A 17,207-nucleotide genomic window follows, 5' to 3' on the forward strand; every position below is an offset into this window, starting at 1 on the left:
GGAACATATTTGAAGTTACATTGTTGAAATTACTCCAATCGGATATTTAAAGTGACAATAACATGGCATTACACCACATCACAACCACAACACATGAAACTAATGTGACCAGGAATAAATGTCTGATAGTATATATCATTACTAGCTGTTTCCAACTGTCCTATGCTGTATTCCAAAAATCCCAAAAAAGTTTATAGTAAATACCGCAAAATGCCCACTATTTACATCTGAGCAACAAGTTTCAAAGTGAAATAAAAATACACATAAGGTACACAGAAAAGCAACCAGTGGCTTACAGTTTGGTGCAACATTTCTACAAGCATTGGTTCTGCTACAGTTAGCTACACAAACATGTTAGAAAGCAAGGTCATCAATTAAGATCTCAATCACAAAAATTACTCTTGTTAGCCAAAATGTTATTATAGCACTGAAAGTTATTACACACTTTAATATTTCATGACAATCTCAATACTGACACATTTTTACTTACATACCAATCTTTTCGCACAGAAAGAGCCATTAGATCCAAGACACAAAATTGCTTGCACATCTCTTCTTTGAATATGCTTACAGTCTGCACAGTCTAACACTGACAGATTGAATGAATTTTACAGATACTCATGTATCTCTTGACTATGTTAACCTCTGAACACACAGAATATTTGTGGCAGTTACCATGGGTGAGTGCACATTGCATTTCATGCAGATAAATCATAAGCAGCATCATTCACTTTAAGAAAAATTTATATGTATGTTTTAAAAAAGAATTATATTAGAGTTTAAATTGTAGATTACCTGATTACACACATTTAAAGGAAGGAGCTTGTATCCAAGCTCTAATTGGCAGTCATGATAACAATATTTGGAAATGTTATAAGTTTTAGGGAATTTGTTTAACACATTTTAAGGCTATTTATTACATTCAATAATTAAAAAATCTTACTGCATATCTTGCTGAGACTGCAGTTTGATTAAATAAATCACACTTAGATTAAATAATTGCGCTTATTTAACCAAAATGTTGTGACTAATGCAGTAGGATGATTATTCTGACAGAGCTTTGAGCTTTCACAGCCACAGCTTCACCTTTAATCAAGGAGAAAGACAGGAAAGAGAAGGGACATAAAATTCAAGATAGGGTGCACTGACTGAAATCTGAATTTCTTTCCTTGTGTAGCCTATAACTTGGTGTCTCTCACAAGACCTGAGTTCTAGAGAGAGACTTCCATATGTGAGCAACATATTCAAATTTGATACTGTGTCCCCCATATTACTTGTTTTGTTTCACTCTTCATGACACCTGTTACTCGAAAATCTCAGCATTAAGTCAATTCTCATTTTGCTTCAGCTCTGTCAGATTGTGGTCAGTTGGTACATGTGGTCACTCAGTCCACATTCACTGGAGTCTGAATAATTTCTGATATTTTATTTTCATATGGTTTATTTTTTCTTCTTTTTTAAGGATAACAAGAAAACATTTTCTGTTGCACTGCCAACTTAGTGAGAAGCATAATTTATAGCAGTATTACTCACAGCATGCGACACTATTGAACAATAAAGGAACAAATGCGCTCCCTCCCCAAATCTCCCACAAAGAAGTACGGCACAAAAAGAGATACACACCAATGAAAAATGTATCTGAAGGAGCAGCTTATATACAGAGCAAATGTATAAGAGGTTTTTTTACACATGGTTAAAATGACATTAAATATTGACAAATAATTTTTTGTTACATTATATATGGATTATTTTCTGTTATGTACAAATAACACAGATTTATTTGTCAAACAATGGAAAATCCAAGATGGAATAATGAGTCTGGCCTTGGCAGCCAGAGACTATGATTGTGTGTGTGTGTGTGTGTGTGTGTGTGTGTGTGTGTGTGTGTGTCTTTTGTCTATTCTGATGAAGGCTGAAAGTTTTGTTTGAGAGCCTTTTTGTTGTGCCTACCGTATTTACTCGAATCCAAGCCGCACTTTTTCTCCGGTTTTTGTAATCCAAATAACCCCCTGCGGCTTAGAATAGAGTGCAAAGTAAGCAGAAGTTCTGAAAAATGTTGGTAGGTGCCGCCACAACTAACTACTGCCGTCAAATATATGTAGCGCTACACAGGCATGCTTTGCAGACACAAAGACAAATACCGGCGCCAAAACATCTGTGTGTCAAAAAAAAAAAAAAAAAAAAAAAAAAAAAAAAAAAAAAAAAAAAAAGTGGAAGACGAGCTTTTTTCTCTGCCCCAGATTTCGACCACTGCATTTTAATACATTATCCAAAAGTAAATACAAATTCCGTATTGTTCGTCTTCGAATGTAGCAGCATTTCAATGTACTACGAAAATCCGACTGGCAAGACTGTTTGGGACGTTTGTCAATATGGCCAACTCTACGTTCTGAATTTTTTCCTACCTGTGAGAAGAGATGGTTGCTAATAGGAACTTTTATGAATTGTGAATCACATGCAGTATTCTCTTCACCATAAGAATAATATGAATATAAACATTTTGCCTTGTATTATTTCGTGTTTGCTGCTATCTCATTTATATCCTGTCTGCCTAATAAACTACGAAACTAGAGTGAGACAACAGCAAATGCGGAAGAATATCCATATCATGTCATGTTTATATTCGTATTATTCTTTTGCCTAATAGTGATACAATCAGAAATGAAGCACGGCAATTGACTAGATTTTTAAATCTAAGATGACTCTAATTTCTATGCAGAATGTAATGTACTAAAGAGGTGTCTGCAAAGATTTTCAAATGGAGAAAAATTTTCACTAAACTCTCATTCAGAACATCTTCTATCATACGCAGTCTATTATTTGGTTCTTGTTGATCATTATCAAAGAAAGCAGCAGTGAAGTAACAACAAATATCAGTCTCTTTCCATTGTTTCGCTAATGAGACAATACCTCTCTTTTTTTTATTTTAAGCGGCAGTAGCGCGCACAAAAGCTAGCCATGCAGCGAACGACGACAGGTCGTAAACACTCATTATCAGAATAAGCAATCAATTCAAACCAGACAAAGCACGTGAAAAAGGAAGGGTACCCGTATAAAAACGGACGGAGCGCCAGACGCATGGCAATGGCTACCTGGTAAAGCTTAATTGCTAAGCTTATGACTCGAACCAAACTACTGTAGCTGTATCATCATTCATTGGACCTAAATTGTGTCTCATATTACAATGGACCACCTTTGTTGATTTGGTAGTGCGGCCTAAAACTTTTCTCTCCCTTTGAATTTCGAATCTCAACTTTCAGCTGCGGCTTAGATTCGGGAAAATTTTGTTTCCCTGATTTCGAGTCTCATTTTTCAGGTGCGGCTTAGATTCGAGTGCGGCTTAGATTTGAGTAAATACGGTATCTGCAACTCAGCATCTCCGCTGTATGGTGAGTAACAACTAACCTTTTCATAAATTGTCACAGATTTATTTGTGTGAGTTACGTGCTGTATCTCTGACAATTATAAAAAATAACTACAAAGAGGTACAAAGTCTCAGCACAGGGAATACAAAGTTGTAAGGAAAGAGTAATCAGAATTGCCTTGATGATGGAGTTGATAAATGTTAAAATATTGTATTTTCCAGAACTGAGAGGGCATTTAGATATTCACTTCACCACTTCACACAATGTAATTTTGAATACTTTTCTCACTCCCTAAAAAAAAAAAAAAAAAAAAAAAAAAAAAAAAAAAAAAAAAAACATTCAAGTAGATAATTAACTGATGGCTTAAATGGGCACTCACAGTTGAAATGACAGAATGAAAACAATGTTCTTGTTGTCAGTGAAGTCACTTGGAAATACAACTGACTGTAAATGTTAATGCATGCACTGAGTTTCTGGTGTGGCCCTACCATTTTAAACAATATTAAGAGGCCTTTGTTCAGTCTCGGCTGCATAAGAAAGTGCAAAAGAATGTGTGAGAAGTCTATACAGTAACTTTTGACATGGAAACTTCAGTATTTGTGGAACTATGATGAAACTCTATTCTCACTATGTTATTTGGATCAAAGGGCATGAGTCTCTTAACAAGAAAATAAATATGCATTCCATCCAAAATATGAACTGTCATCTAAAAACAAAATACAACTGTGATGTAGGGATAATCATAATCAGTAATAGATTTATAAAATATGGTTCCCCTACGTGTGTCAACAAATGTGAGAAACTTATTATTTAATAAGTAAACTTTTTCCCTTTTATTATATGGTTACATGTTTATTTTGTAGCTTCATATGCAATGAAATGTTATAAATATAGCTGCAAAATAATTAATAAACTATCACTATGAAATGCATACCTTGCCCAGTATCTTGAGGTTGAGGCTGTGGTTTCCGCCTAGGTAATGTGAAACTGAATGATGTTGCAATATCAGCTGTTGTGTCATCTTTCAAATTTCCTAAATCTGGTGTTGATGTCCAGGAGGAGGCAGGCCTCGAAGTCCCAAATCTGAAATATTTTGCCAGCCATTCATGTAGGTCAATCTCTGTAAATACATATGTTGCGCATTGAGAGGGGAAAAAAGAAAGGGAATTATGTTTTGCTTTAAATGGCTTAAATGGCCAGAAAAAATGACAACTAGTGTCACACACCCTACTCATGAAATTTTTACATTCTCATACAGCCAGGAATACAGAAAATAAATGTAATGTGTTAACAACAAGAAGTTCATTTACACTCATCGGTTTCAAATATTGCTGTGCCAGAGCTTTTTCTAAGTGAATTTGAAACTGAGAAAATTTGTTGCCAGTATCACAATTTGTACCTGGCTGTCTCACAAATCTTTCTCCCCCATCCAGTCCTCCTGCACATGGACATCCATGAATGAGGGCAACAAATGCTACATTCAAAAATGTCTTGCCCTTCCTACAACATCAATGCAACTGCTCTTCATATACAAGTACAAGTTTATACTGTAAATGTATCTTTGTGTACGTGAGAGGCATGTGACTGAAGAATTGTTACGACATGAATTTTGACACAAGAATATGCTATCAGTTATAAAATTTTTCCTGACTATAAATGATTTCATAAATCAGAAGCATGTCAAATTTATAGCTCATCATTTGGTACTACAACAAAATTAGGGAAGAATGGAAGCATCTCTCCCAATAATATGAATAAAGTGCGAGATTCATGTCATATTATGCAGTCTGACTTCGATACAGCAACATAAGCTACCATTGCTGGTGGAAAGTGTAATGGTGCTACTCTCATCAGCTTTCCCCAGTCATACTGTCTTTTTTCACTAAATTATCATCAACTGCCACAAACTAAAACAACTACAAATGATGGAAGTTTGAGACACACTTTTATGTTCAAGACAATGTGCTTAAAGTCCAATTAAACATGACTGGACAATTAATTTTCAGGGTTTCTATTTTCAGCATTGTCTTGACAGGATGATGTGTATGCAAAAAGGTATAGGTTATAAAACCATCATCTATTTCTGAACTTAATCCTTGACCTAAACTGTCAAAGGCAGGAGAACGAGCATTTAAACAGTGCAGCATTACTAAATATACATTAATTGTTGTGTTTTACACACTAAAAATTTACAAAAGCGTATTGTCATTGAAACAAGATAACAAATGGCAATAAACAGAAATGTATTGAAAACAGATGTTACCTTATATAAATGAATTAATGTTAGTTTACAACCAGCAAACTCTGTAAACAAAACAGAATAAACATTACTGTTAATAACAATGTCACACAGTAGACAATACCAAAATTTTAAACATCAAAGCTGCTAACACAGAGGAATAGCATGCAGAACATACACAACTCACTCAAAAAATATCCTTTTTTAAAAAGACATATAGACACTCACGTCACATTTCAGAAAATAATAAGTGATGTATATTTTTTAAATGTAAGCAGTAATGATACATAATTCGAAGAAAACATAAATTGAACTGAAAATGTCACACAGAATTAGAAAGTGAAAAATTCATTGCGAAATTTCAGAGTCTTTACTCATACTTTATCATTTAGTATAAACTACACTGACTGTTACAGTGTCTTTTGATGTGCAATAAGAGAACTACTGTATTTTCAAGAAGCTACAAGGGAACAGTATACTGGCAGTTTCACTAAATACTAGTATAAAACTTACAGGGGTAACTAAAAACAAACAGCATTCAAACTGAGGAATACAGGCTGTTCAATCATCTACCTATAATTAAGGAGAGATTGTGTATCGAGATACAAAATATAAGTGAGATAAGAAAGCGTCAGCTAGATACTACAGGGCTCAATTTAACACAGTACTGACTACCACAGAAAGACATAAACTACAAAATAAAAGGCAGGAATATCAACTGATCTAAGAATGCTGACAGTGTGGATGTCTGTGTATAGCATCACCTTGATGAGGACCCACTGCTACTGCTGCTAGAAGAGTCCTCGGACTGTGAGGAAGAAGACAGCCAGCTGCTACGGCTACTGCTGCTGCTACCCAGGCCACTATCTGTACTGCTCCGACTGTCATCACGAGAGCTGCAATTTTATATTAACACACAATCGCTGTTCGCGCACATGTTTATTCCTATGGAAATGCAGTAACACTGAATAAAAAAAAAGAGCAGAGGTAGGCCTAACTTCCTCTTACGACAATACTAGGGCTACCAATCTCCTCAAATACAATTTTTGTTCAGATAATCACTTAATTCTTCATGTCTCTTCCACTGTCAAACATTTTATTCATCCTGTTATATCCCATCCATATTATTTCACAAGTGTGATTCTGTACAATCATCAATGGATAGGAGATTTTTATGGATAGTGGTTGAAACATTAAGGAAGAATACTGTGAGATACAACATACAAACATTATTAATATTTCACATGTTCCATGACTTGCAGTGACCAAACATATATTGAACAACACCGTTTTTGCATGTCTGTTGCAATCCCTGTCTCCCTGCAGAGTGAAGAAAATGTTTCTGACTTTCCATCCATTTTCAATTGACTTTCGTGCATACTTTGAATCACATCAACTTTAAGTCACAGTAAACTGAATATAATCCTTCCTTCATTCTTCTACAGTTGTCTCTTCTCTGTCCCATCAGCTGAGAGTAATTCTTGCTAATGTAGTTGCACTCAATCCAGATATGGCCAATTTGAATCATGGTAGTAGAAGGAGTTTTCAACGTCATTATCCAGCCAGTAAGGGGAAGATCAGCAGTGATCTACACCTCTTGCCCAACAGATGGTGCATTAATGCTGTCTATTGAATCCAAAACCTATCTATGTGTATTACGGTGCAAGCACATATGACACTGTTGATGGCAAATTCCTCTATTAATGGAGACTTTAGGGTCAAGTGCTATTATAGGTGCAAGCAGTGGGGTCACAAGCTCTCTATTATCATGTTCATCAACAAAACAAACATAACAAAATACCACTCACATCCATAACATCCACATACTTAACAGTTTTACCAATATTTGGGAAACAGGACACATACTTTGTAAAACAAAGATGCCTTTGGGAGAAAGAAAGACAACCATTCCAATTATGTAAGAAAGTTAATTTTTCTGTTTACTAACCTCTACACGGAAAGTGAATTTTGTGTAACTTATTTTATTTTATAATCTAGTCCATTAGTACAGATGATGAAGCACTCCAATGTCCCCTATATTTTAAGAAGCATAGACCTACGTAACAATTTTTATCTGTGGAATGCTAGAGGAGAAAATATTGGATAATGTGCTAAATATGTGAACTGATATTTTAAAAAATGTGCATTCTCAAACATTTTTCCCAGTATCAAACTTTTATAGTGTGTGCAAGAGAGATCACATTGGACAAATGGAACTGCTTAAAATCTGGACACCTCAGGTGAAACAAAACGCATAATTTGAATCATTTCATCATCACCAATGGCATACAATCGATAAATTTTTGTTTGTTGTGAAATATAATTTTGATGAATTTCCTGAAATCTGCAAGTGTCTCAAATAACATAATTCGCATGAATCTACTGGATGGGCGAATAGCTTATTTATGTGTTATACAAATTATATTTGTCTAATCTTGTTCTGACTAGTTTCCCTAATTTCAACTTACGTCTTTGTGTGATTACCAACTTTTATCAATCACAAGTGTGAAGTATATGTGACTTCCGATCATCAGATTTGGATTTCAGCAGTTCTGTACAATTAAAGTTTGCTTAGCAGCTGCTGCTGAATCCATTAAAAAGTCTGCCTTTTGTAATATATCTAATATACAAAGACTTAATGAAAATTTCAATTCCCTGACATCGTGTAGTACAATACCTCACTTTAAAATGATTAGTATTGTGGTGATTCGTGAATTTCATAAAAATGACACTAAATTTGAGGCTAATTAGCAGACACTATTACAAAATAAAACAAACGACGATGTATTTTAACAAACTGTGGCATTCATTGTAGTAATGGGAAAGAATTGAATTAGTGAAAATGGTAGGAATAAAATATATGGTATTAATCACCAACTGTAATTATTCATTGGACTTTTACGAATGTAGTTTACTCATTCAAGAAGTTATTCTGTCACTTGCAAATGAAGGCACATATTGTAAAACGTAAATTTAGGATGAAAGCTGTAAAGAACATTCCGCCTTAATGACTTTTTTAATTAAACTCATATTGTTGCAACCAGATATAAACCTAATTATAAAATTCTAGGCATCTGTTACAAATTCTGTCAATCAAAACCTGTTTCGTTTTACCATCTTAGCTTCAATTATTGTTAGGAATGTGAGTTGTTGTGTAATTAGTGTGTATTAATTAATTTTGCGAAGTTCATTATTGTACTCATATTTAGATGGAATTTTCACATTTAAAAACATTTTTACATCATAAATTTCACATATTATTCAATTATGTAATTTTAGATGTATTATTCTGTGTAATCAGAACATCTTAGCTTTGGAACTTTTAATTGTAAATACAATTAAAAATACGTTGTCATTATTACGTAATAATGATCCAAGTGACCATCTATTATTTAGAATATATAAATAGGGAAGCAGCAAGGCTGCTGTGTCGGGCAGTTTGAGCTGATATCTCGAACTGTAACCTGTGTTAGTTCCTTGAATATTATTTCACTAAGATTTAAAGTTGTGAAAAAGTATGTTTCTTGATTTGTGAACCAGTCAGTTGTTTTACGAAGACATACTGTACAACTCGGCCTCTTGGCAATGTGTCATGATGGATTTAATCAGCTATTACGATCGGAAGAATAAATGTTTAAAAACTGGAACCGATCACTTTCACTGCACTGTAAACCACACACTTCATGAAGATCCAGGCAATCTATGAATATTTCAGTTATGTGGAGAAAAATTTCGTTTTAACCTTCTACTTATGATTCTAGATAACAACAGATGACATGCACTTTTGATAAGTCAGTTCATCTGTCTTTGAAGTTTTGAGGATTACGTTACCAACAAGTAGATAATAATTAAGTAGAAGTGTTAAACTTTAACCACAAGATATTTCTACATCCTACATCATTATTTTTTACTTTGTGATTCATGTTTAGATTTCTGTTTTATCTGCCAATTAGGTAGGTTTCTTTTATAATTTCAGGATATAAACTAATTAATATGAATAAAAATTCAATGCTACTGCAAATGCTGCTTCCAGGTGTTTTGCCATTTCTACAAAGCTCAAAGTGAATTGACATCTGTCAAGTCATTCCGGTAGGTTTATCTGTAATTATACTGAAAGACATAACTGAGATCCTGATACACCTCCAAGACTGTGCCCTCCTGCAGGCACACAACTTCTTGATTACTTTGCCAGGAGAGCCTCAAACAACAGAAATATCTTACTTCTGTTAAAAAGAGTCATTATTCTGGGCCAATAACCATTTCAATGCCTAATACCAGCTCTACATCATTTGCAAGTATTCAGTCTTTCCACTCACTAGTTATGTGCTAATGTAATAGTAAAGCTCACCAACAACTCTTCATAATAAACGAAAACCATGAAAAATAAATAAATCTACAAAAATTAGAGATAATACTAGAAAAGGGGCAATATCACCACATGGATAAGCACCACAGTTCCTTCTTCCCGTGAATATGCAATGAAATGTTGTTGAAGCATTGTGACTCTGGTAACCTATAATGTGTAAGCATGAATTGAATATGCTCGAACAGCTTGATACGCATACCCCAGATGACAGGCAATGAGACCAACAACCACATTGTATTCCAGCAACACAGCCCTCCATAGCCAACTAAATGGCTCATAACTGGGCATCTGTGACATGACAGTTATGTCACAAGATCCTATGGTTAATCGCAAGTGGAAATGCAGATACACTATGTGTCAGTCATTTCACTGCCTTCTTATCCATGACAAGTATAGACAGTTTCAAGAGCCTTGTGGCAATAGTCAGTTCAACAGTAATCAGATGATTATCACACAGGGGCAACACTTCTGTAAAATTGGACTTGGGGTCATAGCACCCTCTTCTTACATCAATGACATTTCACATCAATAGGAACAAATACCAACAAAAAATAAATGAAATCAAAATAAAATTTCATTGACACCCTTCCTTCATAAAGAGTACTTCTACAATGGTGATGGTAAGTATAGCTGTCTTCAGCCCAAGGGCTGGTTTGAACAACACAATGTTTCATACAGATTGGAAATGAAATGCTCCTGCCTTTCTCTAACTTGTAATTAACTTAGAAAATTAGTTATAAGAGGACCTACACTTCAAACCAGAACACTGGTGCAAGTTGGCATTTTTCACATATACATTAACATTAGTGAAAACTGCAGCACAAAGACTGACATACTTACCTAAAATGGGCTTTATATTAGCCAAATGACAATACAATAATAATCAGGACCAAAGAATCATTCCCTATTTCTGACTATAGGATTCAGTATGTTGTGAAGTCTTCCCTACTGCAATCTCAGCCTCTAAATATTGCGACATAAAATCAAAGAACGGTCTAAATATGATCTTGAGGAATCTTCTGGCGCATCATTTCGATGTGAGTCAATGAAGCAGCAACAGTGATTGTTGAAGAACTATTATAGATTGTCAACTAAACGTAGCCTAAATGTGTTTAGTGTAGAATGTAGCACGTGAAAATATAGGTCAGGGAGTATTCCTACCATTCATTACTCACCATATGTGTCCAGGCATGTCCTCCTGAGACATGGAGTAAAGTGTTGCCTGAAGAAAGGGCAGTACCTTGTGCTCTGTTGTTTGGATTCATGAATACACATAGGTGATGAACTACAGTTTGACAGCCCAGAGACAATCCATGACCTATAAAGTGGTCATAGCGCAAATGCTTCACACGTCTGTCACAACTAAACATGTAACACAATTTTGTATATGTCTTTATGACAACATTTTAGTGTAGCCACAGTTGTCAGCAACTATGACTTTCAGCCACTTTTGACGTATCCTTTAACATTTTGTGATTCAAAACTAACAACAGAGCTGCTAACCCAGAAGGATTTTCTTGTGCTAAATGGAGTCCAGTATGTTGTATGTAACAACAGCCCAAACTATCATATTTGATGTTTGAACACTATGCTACTCAGCAATGTGGGCTGTCAGATTGGTTTTGCATAATAACATCTAAAATAACATAAATGTGGCTATCACTCTAGAACAGGCTGAAGTGGTTCTCATCTGAAAGCATTTGATTCTTGTGCTCAACACACTATAGATGGTATTCAAGTGTCCATTGCCATATGACAAATTTTTGATCACTGGGTCATGGAAGATGACACAGTGTCATACATGCTATCAATTCATCTGGCAGTAAATGAAGTCAAGTACCTGAGTCAAGCAGGATTATATCTACTGCCATGTTCGAGCATTAGAACAACACTGTGGATGTAGCTTTACATTTACAACTACATATGTATAAATATAAGTCACTGTGCAGTACATGGTGGAGGACACCTTGTTGTATCAACTATCTGCACTATTCCATTTGTATATTTAAAAAACAGAATGCCTATATGTCTCAATACAAACAGTAGTATTATTTCTGTTAACCTTATGGCCACTGAGTAAGATATTAACAGAAGTAGCAGAACTGTCACAAGTCCTCTAAATTTATATCTTTGGGAGTTTCCTGAGCATCTACTTGTGTACTGGCTTTAGTGACTTGGTAAAATCAATGCAGCACATCCTTGAATAGTTCAACATCTGCCATGCCTCTCATGCTGTTGGAGCAGTATTTTAGAATGGATACACTAGTGTCTCTTATGCAGTCTTCTTAACACACATACAACACTTTCCCATTATCTTTGCTAAAAACTAGTTTTCCAATCACCTTCCCTGCTACTGGGTTACTCATGTTCATTACATTTCACACCATATTGTAATGTTATCCGTAGATACACTCCTGGAAATGGAAAAAAGAACACATTGACACCGGTGTGTCAGACCCACCATACTTGCTCCGGACACTGCGAGAGGGCTGTACAAGCAATGATCACACGCACGGCACAGCGGACACACAAGGAACCGCGGTGTTGGCCGTCGAATGGCGCTAGCTGCGCAGCATTTGTGCACCGCCGCCGTCAGTGTCAGCCAGTTTGCCGTGGCATACGGAGCTCCATCGCAGTCTTTAACACTGGTAGCATGCCGCGACAGCGTGGACGTGAACTGTATGTGCAGCTGACGGACTTTGAGCGAGGGCGTATAGTGGGCATGCGGGAGGCCGGGTGGACGTACCGCCGAATTGCTCAACACGTGGTGCGTGAGGTCTCCACAGTACATCGATGTTGTCGCCAGTGGTCAGCGGAAGGTGCACGTGCCCGTCGACCTGGGACCGGACCGCAGCGACGCACGGATGCACGCCAAGACCGTAGGATCCTACGCAGTGCCGTAGGGGACCGCACCGCCACTTCCCAGCAAATTAGGGACACTGTGGCTCCTGGGGTATCGGCGAGGACCATTCGCAACCGCCTCCATGAAGCTGGGCTACGGTCCCGCACACCGTTAGGCCGTCTTCCGCTCACGCCCCAACATCGTGCAGCCCGCCTCCAGTGGTGTCGCGACAGGCGTGAATAGAGGGACGAATGGAGATGTGTCGTCTTCAGCGATGAGAGTCGCTTCTGCCTTGGTGCCAATGATGGTCATATGCGTGTTTGGCGCCGTGCAGGTGAGCGCCACAATCAGGACTGCATACGACCGAGGCACACAGGGCCAACACCCGGCATCATGGTGTGGGGAGCGATCTCCTACACTGGCCGTACACCACTGGTGATCGTCGAGGGGACACTGAATAGTGCACGGTACATCCAAACCGTCATCGAACCCATCGTTCTACCATTCCTAGACCGGCAAGGGAACTTGCTGTTCCAACAGGACAATGCATGTCCGCATGTATCCCGTGCCACCCAACGTGCTCTAGAAGGTGTAAGTCAACTACCCTGGCCAGCAAGATCTCCGGATCTGTCCCCCATTGAGCATGTTTGGGACTGGATGAAGCGTCGTCTCAAGCGGTCTGCACATCCAGCACGAACGCTGGTCCAACTGAGGCGCCAGGTGGAAATGGCATGGCAAGCCGTTCCACAGGACTACATCCAGCATCTCTACGATAGTCTCCATGGGAGAATAGCAGCCTGCATTGCTGCGAAAGGTGGATATACACTGTACTAGTGCCGACATTGTGCATGCTCTGTTGCCTGTGTCTATGTGCCTGTGGTTCTGTCAGTGTGATCATGTGATGTATCTGACCCCAGGAATGTGTCAATAAAGTTTCCCCTTCCTGGGACAATGAATTCACGGTGTTCTTATTTCAATTTCCAGGAGTGTATTTAAACAATGAGACAATATTATAAATTATAGAGTGCAGCAATCAGTCATCCTTTTATATATTTTATTACGCAAATCCAGATTTCTGCTAGTAGCTAGCCATTCTCAATGCACTACTTTCTATTCTCAATGCATGTAAGTCCCTGTTGTTCAGGCATCAGTTCAAAATGGTTCAAATGGCTCTGAGCACTATGGGACTCAACTGCTGAGGTCATTAGTCCCCTAGAACTTAGAACTAGTTAAACCTAACTAACCTAAGGACATCACAAACATCCATGCCCGTGGCAGGATTCGAACCTGCGACCGTAGCGGTCTTGCGGTTCCAGACTGCAGCGCCTTTAACCGCACGGCCACTTCGGCCGGCCTCAGGCATCAGTCACAGTTCTTTGTCTGAATGAGACAATCTCTGTAAGTTTACCAGTAATAGTATAATCAAATAATATCTGGTTCTTGCAGTTATTAGCAAATAAAGAGAAGCGCCATTCAGTAGGTCCCACATTGAATGGAAATAATATGTAGGAAAAGTTATTCTGCATTTCCTTCTGACCATGCAGCAACGAGGCTTTCCACACACTACAGCATCGTCAGCAAACAGAGTCTGTTAATACATTTATATATAACCACTAACAGCACCCCCTGATTCTTTAGAGACTGGAGACTGCATGAGTATAGTGTGGGTACTTTGCTCCCCGTCTTAAGAAAAGTCACCTTTTCACACATGTCAATGTTCATGATGTACGTGTCACACAATAATATAATTTTGCACATGCATTCAGTGGTGAATGTGGATATGTCTGCAAAATTTGTCCTAAATAGAATTAGTAAAGAGGTAATAAATTAAAATATCACACCCCGATGGTGGAGTTTTACTTCAAGAGAAAGTTCAAAACAATTTGAAATCATGAGTAAACTTATTAGAAGTTGCTACATGTTTTGTTTTTCAAACACTGGATGAATATAATCTGGATAACTTGTGCGCTGTGAGCTATGCTGCAACAAGACACATGCAACGTTACTACCTTAATACTTCACTTACTGTGTAAAATCTTTAACATACTATTATGCACCTTAATGAGTAGACTCAGACAGTGTTTCAAATTTGGGAAATACTAAAAATCAAATTTTTGTTGTCTCTGGAAGCAGTTATGTAGGCAACCTACAATTATGAGCAGGTGACAGTTTTAACCTGTTGTAGTATCGCGACCCTGTATAATATTCTGCGTTATATCATCAAAACAGTATTTGAGCAACTCATACTATACCATTCATCCGATTGTGATGAAACATTGGTGAGTTGTTATGCACCTGTCCGCAAAGGTTTTGGAGGAGGTAAGAAAGTGTATGTGTGTTTGCAGGGAGGAGGGACGTAGCAGCATGACTCCAAAATATCTGGAGCAATTTCAGCTAAATTTTTTATATACAAGACTCATTATTTGTGTAATTATTGGTAGTGTACTCTTAACATTCCTAGGGGTGGGGGCTGAGAAGATGTGAGATGTAAAAAAATATTTGAAGACAGCTGATATTGGTATCAAAGCTATAGCTTACAGGATCTCAAGGATCACTGGTGACAGTCTCAATACATTTCCACCCCTAGGAGCGTGGGTTTGGGGGATAGGAAGACAGTGACATATCAGTGTATATCTGTAAAGGCTGAGGCAATTTCTACCATACCTGGTAAACGTATCACAGGGAAAAAAATTACTGTGACAATAAGACACACCTAGCATCCCTATGGCTGAGGATGGTGATGGAAAAGATGGCATAGGGGCATAACTGAGGAACGCCTGGAAGTATTTCAACCAAATTTGTTACATACACATGGTTTAAATTCAAAGAAATTGCACCAATGGCAACTGATAGGTATGCACCAAATAAATTAATAAGAGATGGTACTGATCCCCCATGGTACACAAAACAGGTCAGAACACCGTTTCAGAAGCAACAAAAAATGTATGCGAATTTTAAAGGAACAGAAAATCCCCAAGATTGGTGAAGTTGAACATAAGTTCATAATTTACTGCGATCTTCGATCCCCCACAGCGAAACTCTCTTAAAATCTGGCAGAAAACCCAAGGATATTCTCACCGTATGTAAAGTACATCAGCAGCAAGGTGCAATCAGTACCTTGACTAGGCAATAGCAATGGTAATGTTACTGATGGCAGTGCCACTAAAGCTGAGTTACTAGACACAGTATTCCGAAATTCATTCACAAAAGAAGACAAAGTAAATATTCCAGGATTCGAATCAAGAACAACTGCCAACATGAATAGCTTAGAAATAGGTACCCTCAGTGTAGTGAAGCAGCTTAAATTACTTAACAAGGGCAAGGCCTCTGGTCCAGACTCTGTATCAGCTAGGTTCCTTTCAGAGTATGCTGAGGCAGTAGTTCCATACCAAGCAATCGCATACAAACACTTGCTCGTAGAAAGATCCATACATAAAGAATGGAAAGTTGCACAAGCCACACCAATACCCAATGGGAGTAATCCTCTGAATTACACACCCATTTTACTAACTTTGATTTGCAATATGGTTTTGGAACATATTCCGTGTTCGAACATTTGAATTACTTCGAAGAGAACAATTTACTGACAAGTAGCCAACATGGATTCACAAAATAGTATTCTTATGAAACCCAACTAGTTCTTTATTCTCATGGAGTGAGTGCTATCAACAGCTGATTCCATATTTTTTAGATTTCCACAAGTCTTATGACACCGGAACTCACAAGAGACTTCTAATCAAATTGAGTATCCTATCAGATGTGTGACTGGATTCGTTATTTATTTCCTGTTGGTAAGGCCATAGTTCGTAATAATTAATAAGAAGTCATCGAGTAAAATGTAAGTAATATCTGGTGTTCCCCAAGGAAGTGTTACAGGCCCTCTGCTGTTCCTGATCTACAAAAACGATTTAACAGACAATCTCAGTTTGCAGATGATGGTTTCATTTACCGTCTTGTAAAGTCATCCGTATGAGGACTACAAGGAATCCGCTAAATTTTGGATTCACAACTAATCACACAAATCTAAAGGCTGTAAATTCAACTAAACACTTAGGGATTACAATTACGTATAACTTATTAACTTATAAATTGGAACGATCACGTGGATAATGTTGTGTGGAAAGCAAACCAAAGACTGTGATATATTGGCAGAACACTTTAAAAAAAAATGAAACAGGTCTACTACAGAGACTGCTTACTCTACGATTGTCTGCCCTCTTCTGGAGTCCTGCTGTGCGGTGTGGGACGCATCATATGAGACTGACGGAGGGCACTGAAAAAGATCAAATTTTGTATTATCGCGAAATAGGGGAGACAGTGCCACAGATATGATGCATGAACTGGGGATGGCAATCATTAAAACAAAGAGGTTTTCCGTTGCGGCAGGACCTTCTC

The 17,207-nt window shown here is 37.5% G+C and overlaps 1 protein-coding gene across 4 annotated transcripts in view; it reads right to left on the reverse strand.

The window, feature by feature from the left end:
• Positions 1-17,207, reverse strand: part of LOC126456788 (trichohyalin) — a 378,453-nt gene that overhangs the window by 208,366 nt on the left and 152,880 nt on the right. For 3 of the 4 annotated variants that reach the window (XM_050092571.1, XM_050092573.1, XM_050092570.1), the window contains exons 4-5: positions 6,369-6,500; positions 4,300-4,448 (exon numbers count right to left, since the gene is read on the reverse strand). In XM_050092571.1, the coding sequence (XP_049948528.1) occupies positions 4,300-4,448; positions 6,369-6,500 (281 nt within the window). The remainder of the gene's footprint in view (positions 1-4,299; positions 4,449-6,368; positions 6,501-17,207) is intronic. The other variant, XM_050092572.1, reaches the window with a different exon arrangement.

Source organism: Schistocerca serialis, chromosome 2 (genome assembly GCF_023864345.2).
Source record: "Schistocerca serialis cubense isolate TAMUIC-IGC-003099 chromosome 2, iqSchSeri2.2, whole genome shotgun sequence".
NCBI classification, from domain to species: Eukaryota; Metazoa; Arthropoda; class Insecta; order Orthoptera; family Acrididae; genus Schistocerca; species Schistocerca serialis.